General features: G+C 46.4%; 1 protein-coding gene across 1 annotated transcript in view; it reads left to right on the forward strand.

The window, feature by feature from the left end:
* CFAP61 (cilia and flagella associated protein 61) overlaps positions 1-11447 on the forward strand; it is an 89182-nt gene that overhangs the window by 69922 nt on the left and 7813 nt on the right. Inside the window, exons 25-26 of the mRNA XM_063152674.1 lie at positions 8516-8606; positions 11026-11161. Of these exons, the coding sequence (XP_063008744.1) occupies positions 8516-8606; positions 11026-11161 (227 nt within the window). The remainder of the gene's footprint in view (positions 1-8515; positions 8607-11025; positions 11162-11447) is intronic.

The raw sequence follows: 11447 nt of genomic DNA on the forward strand, positions 1-11447 counted from the left end.
TACCTCCCCACAGTACAGTGTCACATAAAATGTGCATACATGTGTGTGCAGTGTGCAACAGACACTGCTAAAATCAAACCATGAGAAGACTGTTTGTTAGAAAACCCACTGAAAAACTCTTGTGAGTTGTCCTGAGACTTTTATGTAGAGAAAAAGTGGTGCCTGTTTGGCTTTTGGTTCAGAATAGGAAAATGCATTCACTGATTTCTATGTGTGTGATAAAACAACTGGTTTTGGCCTCGTTCATGTGGTCTGTAAGGATCCCACACGAACACAAACCTGATGTGAGGATTGAGTTCCTGTCTTTGGATTTCAAAACCTTCCTTTTAAAGTAGTACCTGTTACACTTGCATCCACATCTACTGGCAAGATGTGAAGTGCCCTTAGTGAAATGAAAATATAGACTGTGAAAATGTGGTGTGCTAGTTCAGCTTGTAAACTTGATGGTTGGAAACATCTGTTCCCCTCCTCTCTTCTTTATGCCTCTGTTTTGGGAAGAGCCTTCCTACGAGGCAGGAAAATGCAGTGTTTTAATCTTTTGGTCTGCATTTAGATTTCCCAGCATGGCATCTCGTTCCAGGAATGGACACAGTGGAACAGCTGTCACCTGGGAGCTAATTTATTTCTGTGTAGCATGCAAATTATCTTTTAAATAATTAGAGACTGCACCTAGCAGTGAATTTCCTCACTGATTTGTGTTCGGTGTAAGAGCTGAAAGTTAACCCCATGGTACTGGATTTCCTGGCCAGAATGTGCCAATGCCATTCTCAAATTAGCTTTAACAACAGGCCCCTGAGATCCAGCAAACTTGACAAAGTCATTCTTTCTGGTTGTGTGCCTGGAGCCATAGCTAATGGGAATAATGAGGGAAACAACATTCCCTTTTGTCTGGAGAATAGCTCCATTGATTTGGGTGTGAGTTCAGCAGGATTTAAAAGCTGCAGGACTTGACCTACAACCAAAGGAAGGATTGGTCACTGGCTGGACTCTTGGAGGAGGTGAGGCACACATTGTCCTCCTTTCTAGTTGCCTTGTGCCATGCAGTGGGTGCTCTCCTTGCACTTGGGCCTGCAGCCAGTGCATTCCTCAGCAGAGGGGCCTGACAGTGCAGTTCTTCTATGCCAGGGCAGGAAAAAATGTAGGAGCCAAAGGCTCATCACCTGTGAGTTCAATGGCATTACTCACTAGATTTGGAATCCACTTCAGGAAGGAGTTTTCTGCAATTTTTATTCATTTCCCATCAGGCTGCATCTCAAAAAGTCAACTAGAATTTGAGTCCCCAAGAGCAAGGGAGTCTTTCTTGCAGGGAGTCTTTTTTCCTGAAGAAAAAAAGGAAGCGAATTCTGGTGATGTGCTCTGAAGGGATACCATGGTGTATGCCATGCTCTTGGCCCCTCCTCACTTGCTGAAAGGCCTTCAGAATATTTCCATTATTATTGCCCTAGCAGCAGATAAAAGAGAGGGGTGGAGAGAGAGGTCTGAAGCTTTTTTTCTTTTCTTTTTAAGTTTATAGATTTACTGGTCATCAGTCCTCCACACTACTTCACAGAGGAGGAATGTAACCAGCATTCCTTTTGTGTCCTCCTGAGCTGAGGGCAGCTGCAAGGCAGTTGCCAAGTTATGGAACATGTCCACAGAGCAGTGGAATCTCCCTCTGCTGCATCTTAAGTACAAAACAGATAATTAGAGGATCTCCTGATACTTAGCAACCAACTGGATGCTCACTGGCATCATGCCTTTAATATGAGATAGAAGTGCTTTATGTAAGGTTCATTTGGCATTAATGAAAATCAAATCTAACATAAATGCATAAAAATCTGACCCACTAGATTCTAAAATACTTAAGGAGCTTGTTTTGCAAATGAGATGTGAGTGGCTTTTACTTGGGATTTTGTAATTGTGTGTTAATGAACTGGTTGTTAGCCATGACCTGCAGAAGATGCTGGTTGTGTCTCAGTTGTGTGGCACTCACAGCAGTGGTGGGGTGAGGGCAGCACCAGGCAGGGGCACAGGGGAGCAGTGCACAAAGGCAGGGTGTGCTTTAATGAGGGATGAGCAGAGAAACCTCACAGGCGTGGTCATCCAGGCAGGGCTCAAAAACACTTGGCTATATTTTGTTTCAAGAGCTTTGTTTCCAGGACTTGTCAAATTGGAAATTTGCTTCTCTGCACAGGGGTCTTGGGCACCATAAGGGGGGAGAAGCCCCCAGCAGACATGACCAGGGCTCTTTGGCAAGAAGGAGCTGAGAGAGTGGGTTTTGTGGCAGTACTTGAGTGTAGGACAAAAAGCACAGGGGATTTAGGTAAACTGTAGTCACAAAGAAATATTTTTTCCTCAGTGCCAGAATGCAGGTAGGATTCAGTTTTCCCTGAGGAAGGGAACAGGTGATGCATGCATGGACTTGTGGAGATCCATGCCAGGTGGTTCCCAGCAGGCCTGTGTGCTGCTGTCCAGGAGCTGGGGACCCTGAAGAAAATCCACAAAGTGACACAGCTTCAGCTGCACCAGGCCATGGAGCATGAGGCTGCCAAACATGCTGCAGGAATATGTGAAGGGAGTCAGGCTCCCTTTCCCTGAGAGGCTTTGGAAAATCCACCCAGAAACTGTAAACATGGATAACAGCACCAGATGTTTCCTTAGCTGCTCTCTTCAAGCCCTGTCTTTTATTTTCACGTTGCATTTTCATACTGGCTGTACAAGCTAAATGCTCAAAAGTACTTTGAGCTGCATGAACTGCATTTTCTTATTTTGAAGTAATCATTTAGGTTTTTCCACTGAAGTTCACCTCCCACATCCTGGTGCTGTTAACATCAGGCTGAAGGTAATCTGTTAAGCAGTGTCATTCAGTGAGACTGTCAAGCAGAAACACCACACTGGACTGTTTATTGACACTAATAAAGCTCACAATATAACAAATGCATTAAGGAAAAGAACAACATTTAATGTTTTCAGCATTATTGTTAAAAGGTAGTGAGAAGTTCATTACTTACAGGCTGGATAATCAGTGATTATTTAAACATGAAATGCATGCTACCAGCATGGAAAAGCTGGTTTTAACCCAAGCTTTCTGAAATGAAGAGTGGTTGTTAAGAGGAGCACTAGAAAGCCCTGCTGCTGTCTGGAATCTGCTGGATCCCACACCATTCCCACAGTGGGATTACATTTGAGGGACTCTACTGTAGGCTTTTGTTCATCAGGCAGACTCTGAGATGTTTCTTCTGCAGGGTTAAAAAAGACCAGAAAGGAACTCAGTAACAGGTAGTGAGCATGACTGAGAGGGACTAGTGCTGCTCTGTACCTTCTGCAGCCTAATTAGAGGGAAATGTGTATGCTTTTCCTGAGGAGAGAGAGACAGGGAAAGGAAAGAGGAAAGGGATATCAAAGCACTGAGGGCTTTTTCGCTCCCGGAATTAACCGCTCACCCCGCAGTGCTCTGCTACCGCTGCACTTACTGAGCAAATCGATACAAATGGCTGGAGATTTCCAGATATTAAGTAGCTTTAAAGGAGCAGCTAACTTGCCAATGAAGAGCCATGTTACTAAGAAACCCCACATTCAAATTAGTAAGTTAAAGCTTGTCAGCTGAACCCTGCCACATTAATTTGCAGCCAAACCTTGCTGATTCATACAAGTAATTATGCAAACCGTTATGAATGATTGAATCCATAAACAATTACAGAAAAGCAATCATACTCCTGCACACAGCCTGTTTGATGGTTTTGTGCCTCAGGTTTAATTTCCTTTAAATAATTTTCCATAATACATTATGTGTGAAATAACACTATGTGAAAAAAATGCAGTAAGCCTGATGTCAGGGTCAGCCACAAAGTGCTCATAGAGCACAGACAGCAGCTTTAAAAAGCACAGAGGTTAGAAAGTTCAGAGAGCAGTTCAGTGAGAGCTGATACACCACAACTGCTGTGATCTACTAAGGTGTCTAAACTTTACCAAATACCAGTGCTGAAATAACAGGGAGTCTCTCCTGAGGCCACTTAGGAGAACAGGAAAGGGCTGCATTATCTCAATACCAGGATCTGCTTTTTGAAGGTGCCTCTGGGTACAGTGCTGTAACATTTCCAGGATATTAAAACTGCAGGAGAGCTGATTTATCAGTCATGATGGATCACCAGCATATTGGGAGGGAGGATGCTGGTGAGTGGTGCAGTGTCACCCCCTGACGTCAGCAGGTCCCTGCAGCAGCCCCAGGGAGGCTGGTCTGGACCAGCAGGAGCAGTGTCACCCTCAACGAGGTCTGGAGTCAGTGGCCATTTTTCCAGAACAGAATTGCAAGAGCAGTTGTCCTTTGCACTGGTTTGCCATTGCAGTGCTGTTTAAAAGGGGACTGTAAACCACGAGTTTTAAACCAGTCATCTTCCAAAGACAAGACATTGCAGTTTATGTGAGAAGAGGTAAAAAAGCACAGCCTTCCTCTCCAGGGTTTGCTTCTCAAAAGGAACAAAAGAAATGTCAGCCTGTGAATTTGTCAGCACTATTGTTACTTTGTGAACCTGCTCTGTGGATTCACTCAGATTTGTTGTCCATAAGGTTGTTGGTTTCACTAATTACCGAGTGAGAGCAGTAACAGAGTCCCGGATCACTGAATTTAACAGGAGATATTCAAACACCTGGACAAGCAGGTGTTCAGGGAGCACAACTGCAGAGCAAGGCAGTAAAGGCCCTTCTTGCTACAAACAGGCTGTTGGTTTGCATTTGCTGCTCAGCAGTGGTAGGTGAATGTTAAGAAATTGCAGGTCAGGGAATATGTTATGTCTTTTGTGCTGAAGAACAATGCTCTCAGGTGGTGCTCTAGGGGATTTTACACAAATTGGTCTTGCTTTTTACCTATGTAAACAAGCTGTCTTTTGAAATTATTGGTCGTATGAATGCAGGAAATGCTCACTGGAGCATTTATTTATATTGTCTTTAAATTAACACACTATGATTCCTGGTCCAGCTATCCAAGGTATATCAGGAAACATTTGGTATCTTTTGCTGGTATTACCATATCTTGGTAATTAAGAGTCTTAAAGACATATCTTGTTCTCAAAGCAACACATTTTTAATTTTGCTGGCAAGATGGGATGTTCCATCTTTTGTGCTTGTGTTGGAGAAAAGACTTTTGTTCATCTGCAGGCTGTGGTTGGGAAGTATTGTCAGGATGGCCTGAAAATTGAAATTGCATTGCATCCCATCACTCCGTAACACTTTACTCTTCCCACTCCTGAGAAGTGGAAGTCCCTGCTCTGTGTAGGCACTCCTGGTGTAATTGTGTTCCACTTGAGCCCATGTCAGCTGAACAGCTTCAGTCTCCTCTGTGCTTGTTCTCCTGGGGTGATTCCTGGGATGTGTGAGCAGCAGCCTTTCCCTGCCTGACTGGGCTCCCAGCTTTGGCTATCATGGCTATCACCAAAGGCACCACTGAGAGACTCACTGGGCCCACACGTGCTGGAGAATGACTTTGTATGTCCTGAAATCTGAGGATTTGAGAAGGGACGGAGTATCTTCCAATGCTATACCCCCATGCCACCAGACCTGACTCAGGTGGCAGGTCAGTGTTGGGTCCTTGCTGCCAGAACATAGAACCATCTTCCACAGGAGCAGAGGCTTCTTCTCCAATGTGGTGTGTTCCTGCAAATGAAATGGAGAGTGACTCTAGGCAGCTCTCAGGTGGACAGCTGTGTGTACACTCATTTTTGCTTGCTAGCAGTGCTCAGCTCTGTCCATTTTATTTATATTTCTTGCAAAGGGAAGGATTCTGTGCCACAAAATATTTCCTTCCTCCTTGCCTCTCATCTAATGTAGGCTACACCTCACAAATGAGGCAGAACAGACTTGAGATGTTGTTTGTCAATGAAAGGTGAGCCCAGCTCCTTAGCAACGCAGAGGATGTTGTTCATTGTCTTCTGCAGGAGCCCATTCCGTCCCACCCGTCACAAACGCCTTCCCCCAATCGCTGTCATCGCCAGAAAGGCTTCCAGCAGGGATCCCCGCTAGGAAGTGACCAAGTTTGCACACCCCTTATGTTCCTGGCAGACACTGTCATCTTGTACACATTTAGCCTGATCACTCTGGCAGGTTATGAAAGACTAAATGGTGCAAACACATGTGGCAGATGCCGTTCTTGTGATAGCGGAGGAGCCGCTGAGCCCCTGTTGGGAGGGTGCCAGCTCCGTCTCGTACACTGAAGAGCTTTATACTTTGAAGCCTTCCACGGCTTGCCCTGAGGGACTGCTGCTGAAGTGGTAATAAAATTCAGAATGAGCCTCAGAAAGTCAACTTGTTGGTTTCAAATGGGGTTTTTCATTATTAAGCTTCCCTTTAGCAGCCATATGTAGAGCTGCTCTGTCAAAAACACCGTGTACCCATCCTGAGAAAGGTGATTGGAACTGAAAAGATAAATAGATGGAAGCACAGAGCCAGCAAAGAAAGTGAATTGTTTGTGTGAGCTGAATCTCCAAATGGCCCTTGGTGTTCTTCAGGTGAAGGGAAGTGAAGGAAGTCTGGGAGTAAATTTTGGTTAGTTAGGAGCTCCTTCTGGCAGTCTGTCTAGAAAATATGGACAAGGCATTCTCTGCTCCCCAAAACCAGGCATTTTATTTGCATTTAATATTCAAATTTCAGGTTTTGAGCTCCAAATCTGTGTAAATTGACCAGAACAGTAAAGTTGTGATTATAGATGGAGCTGGTGACAATAGCAGGAATATGTAGCACCTCTGAAACATTTATAAAGAGCATTAAGTGCAACGCCTCAGTGAGGCAGGTGAGCCCCTTAACTGAGGTAAGGCAGTTGGGAAGGTTACCCCTCAGTTGAGAGAGGAAATCATCTGCTCAGGATTATAGTCTTAAGATGCCAGTTTGAAGACAAAACAATTGGCCAGCAGAACATGACTTTTACCACAGCATATCAGTAAAAATAGTCTTTAATTACCTTAATGTATTCTTGTATAACACCTCCCTTTCTCTCTTTGCTATTTATTATCAACAGTGAGTTAAAGGTTTGTGTTGGGTGGGGTTTTTCTTCTGAAATTGAAGAGGTTTTAAATATAGGGGGATGTTGTGTTTTTCTCCAGCTCTCTGCACACCTTTGGGGTGTGCAGTTACTGAAACAAGGATCCTTAAAGCTGAGCTCATCCTAACCTGCATATCCAAATGAGCAGGTGTCAGTCCCAGTAACTCCTGGGCTAGGCAGCACTTGCTATAGCAAGGATGTGATGCTTGGAATGGTGTCCATTAATATTTATACTTTGAAAAGGTCTGTGGGGAAGAGAGAGCCCTGCTGTGCTGCAGATCAAGCAGATTCCAAGAGGCAGCCCTAGCCAGCCTGGCACTCAGAGGGGAATGATGTGCTGGGGCAGAGAGGGGCCAAGCACATGGACATCCAGCCAAGCTGTGCCAGGTGCACAGAGCATTTCAATGGGTGTGAGGGAGAGCTGAGGTGTCTTTAGAGCAGGAGGGGGAAATCCTGCCCTTGGGCATGGAGGAAGTAAAATCTGCAGAGAGGAAACTGCACATTACTTCTCTGTGGACAGGAATCTCAGGATTGTTAAATCTGTGTAGCATGTTTAAGTTGCCTTATGTAGGTGCTTACTTAAAGGCCACACAGCTGAACCAGGTGAGAAGGTTCCTGTGCTCCAGAGGGCAGTGCCAGGGTCTGCTGCCATTCCCAAGGCTTGAGTGTTGGTGGCAACCACACAAATTCCCCCCTCTCCCAATTTCCTGGGTGAGCCTGCTGACATCTGCTCGGTCATTATGAAGATGAGCACGGGGCACCTCCTGACCACTGTGAGCATTAACAAGAATTACACTCCCAGCATCTCACCCGAGCTGTAAAATTTATCTTTCATTATAGAGAGAAGTAAATCACAGCTTTGTAATCTGGCTGCCCCCAGTTATATTTACAGCCATGAGGTTCTACAGGGAGCAGTGCCCTCTCCATCCTTTTCCTCCTTTTTCATGGAAGAATGCTGCTGTGAATGCTGTCACTGAAAAGAAAAAGTTACAAGAGCTTCCTCCTAGAATCAGTTCAATTTAGCTTCATCACACTAGTGCAAAGAACATATTGCAGCGCTGTGGTGGCCTGTTTTTCTGGCTTTTATTAATCCAGAAACCTTAATGATGAACAACATTTGTGTCATTGTCTACACAAATTTAATTTGTTTATGCAGTAGTTCAGTTAATCCTGCAATCTGCTTTTCTCAAATGAGGACAGATAATGGAGACACCGTTCTTTACAGGTCTTCAGGCTTTTAAATTCTGATAAAATCAGGATTCTTCACTGGGTCTTGCCACAGCTCTGAATTAAGCCACTTTAAATGTAATTACTGGAGCTGGCTGTACATCAGGAACATCCATTAAAAGAATTGATTGACCATGCTGTTACAAGGAGGCATTTTATGAACAAACGATCATGATGGGTCCAGAACTGTAATTTATAAAGGCAAAAAAGCAGGTAAATACTTTATTAGTGGTTAATGAGAGGTTCACAAGATAACTAAATTTCTTCTTTTTTACCCAGCTACTTCAGGGAACCTTGGTCCTTGGCCATCTATCACGATCGGTTTATTGATCTGCAGAAGGAACTGCACCAAATGCTGATGTCAGAAGAGGTAAGAAAAATGACTGGCGAGTGCATTTTATTATTTAGGCAATTTGTTGGTGTTGGTCACTTTGATTTCTGCTCCCATCTGTATCCTGAAGCTTTATGTTTCTGTTTACCTCTCTCTTCGGGGAAGCCAGAGCAGACTGTGTACCTCACAGGGGATCACCATGTACAGCACAGCGTTCAGTTTTCTGCTTTGGGTGTATTCTCAAATCTGCCAGTGCAACTCAAACTTGCTTTGTTGTCCATGACTGCATTTTTGCATTATAGCTGCAATTTTGTACAAGTGGAATCAGGAGCCTGGCTTGTCCATGTATCCCCCTTGGGTTTAGGGGTGTTCCCTAACAGGAATATGCTATGGGCCATCCTACACCTCTCTCAGCTGAGCCTTGGGTAGGTTTTTCAACACCTAACCACAGGGAATGGCTTTTGTAGTCCAAAGGGTGAAAGCAAGTGGCTTTTTCAGTGATAAGTGGATTTCCTGAATAAGGGTGGAATTAAAATGTTTGCTAATGCTGTTTTACAGCTTTGGCCCCAGCACCATAACAGAGGCATAAAGCCTCAGGAGCCAGGAACTGCCTGCCCAAAATCCAGAGTCACTCTGCTCCATGGGGAGATCTAATAACAGCAGCAGGTGCCAGGCAGCCCCCAGAGCTGCCTTCCCCACCTCCTGAGGAACTTCTGGCTGATCCCAAACAGAATTTATGGTCTGATTTTGGTGCTTCCAGCCCAGTACCCGGGACCAGTTCACCCTGTCCCTGCTCATACTCCTCCGCCTTTGTTTAACCCCATGTGGTTCCAGATGGTGGCACTGGGTTTTAAACGTGTGCTCACTGAGTTTTTAACTGTGCAGAAAATGAATGGAATTGAGTGTAAATGGAGGCAGGGTGGCAGGAGGAAGTGGAGCCCATAGCCCATCTATCTCCAGAGCCCAATGCTGCTGTATCCCAGCTGCAGCCATGTGTGCTCAGCCCTGCCTTGTCCCCAAAGGGCTCAGAGCTATTTGCCTCCTGTTGTCCTGACCCAGAAAGGGAATGGTGCAGTTTAATTTGGGTTCTCTTGGAAGACCTCTATAAAAGAGTGCAAAATTAAGTTCTGTGCAGAATGAGGGCCCTGATGTGAAGTATTTTTCTTGCCATCATTCAAACTTATTTATCATGCTGTTAGTGTGAACAACTTGGGAGAGAGGGGAATTTGTGCCCTACAAATGAAGGATTTGCTTGCCTTACCCTTTGTGGCAGCAGTCCTGACACAGAGAGCCTCCTTGCAAAGCCTGGAAGCAGCTCTGTGTGAGTCAGGATTCCTATAGACATAGGTGATGATTTCATTCATTTCCCTCTGAATGAAAATTTGGCATTTTGGACTTTTATTTTTTTTTCACAGTGATTTTAACTATGTCTGCTAAATGTTACAATTTATGTTTTCATTGGGTGGTCCTTCTGGGCACATTCCCAGATCCAGAGCTGGTACCATGTGCTCTTGGAATATCTCTTAAATGCCTCAGGACTGGTTGTATTTCTGTATGAAGTAAGAGACCTACTGTCTTTGCCTCCTGATGCTCATATTCTAGCTCATTTCAGCATGCAGAAAAATTACTAATGAAGTGCAAAAATGAGGGAGAGAGATGTTTAAGAGCTGTGGGCATAAATGCACAGAAGTCAGATATTTCTGATTAGTTTCCAGAGAAAGTGGAAAGTGAAAAAAGAGAAAATGTCCTGCACTAGGGATAATATTTACAGAAATATTTGCTAATCGAAGCACTAATTGCACAGACACAGAAAAGCCAGTTATGTTCTGGGCCGGGCTGTGCATTTAGCCTGTGTTGAAATTGTCACCCGAGGCTGCCCTGGCAGCGCGGGGCTCTGGCAGGGCCGCTGGCACGGGCTGTGTTTACCCCTCGGGGATCGCAGCCATGTGTTTGTGGCAGCCCCGGCGATGCAAACATGCAGATGGCAGGGCTGGGCTGGGGGCTGCACCTCCATCAGCTGCTGGATGCTGCCTGCCGCACGCCCTGGGCACACGTGCCGTGCCAGAGCTACCGGAGCAGCGCTTGTGGTCCGTCAGCAATCATGGCCTGGTGCTCTGGCTGCAGCTGGGCCGGGCTGAAGCTTGGTAAAAGCAGCCACAGTAAATATAGGGCATGTGGGGGGCGAGGGGAAGTGTGGAATTCCTCTGGCAAAACCCCTCTGACAGGGGTTCCGCACGGGTCTGCTCCACACAACCCTTGCACCTGTGGCTGGTTATTTGTGAGGGAGAGGTGAACAAACAGTCGAGCACCACGGGCCCTAGGGTGTACTCAATGTGAGCCCCATTCCACACCCCACTGCTGCCTGTATCCTAACCCCGACATGTTTTCAGGCCGTGTTGGGACCTCGCTGCCGTGTACCCCGAGTCCCGTTTGTCTGACACACAGCTCTGTCCTGCAGGTGCCCGGGCAGCTGCCTAGGCTGAAACCCGGCCGGCCATCGCTTCGGGAGCCCGTCCTGCGCTACCTGCGGCACCACCGCGCCCAGCTGCCCATGTACGCCCCGACCGATCCCTACAGACTGCTCCCGCCTGCAGGTAAGAGACAGACGGCAGGGGGGATCTCGGTACGCAGCCCCGGCAGTGATGGGGGGTCTCGGTTCGCAGCCCCGTCGGTGAAGGGAGCTGTCGGTTCGCAGCCCCGTCGGTGTAGGGGAGTCTCGGTTCGCAGCCCCGTCGGTGTAGGGGAGTCTCGGTTCGCAGCCCCGTCGGTGTAGGGGAGTCTCGGTTCGCAGCCCCGTCGGTGTAGGGGAGTCTCGGTTCGCAGCCCCGTCGGTGTAGGGGAGTCTCGGTTCGCAGCCCGGCGGGGAGGCGGCGGCGGCGC

Source organism: Melospiza melodia, chromosome 3 (genome assembly GCF_035770615.1).
Source record: "Melospiza melodia melodia isolate bMelMel2 chromosome 3, bMelMel2.pri, whole genome shotgun sequence".
Lineage (NCBI taxonomy): Eukaryota > Metazoa > Chordata > Aves > Passeriformes > Passerellidae > Melospiza > Melospiza melodia.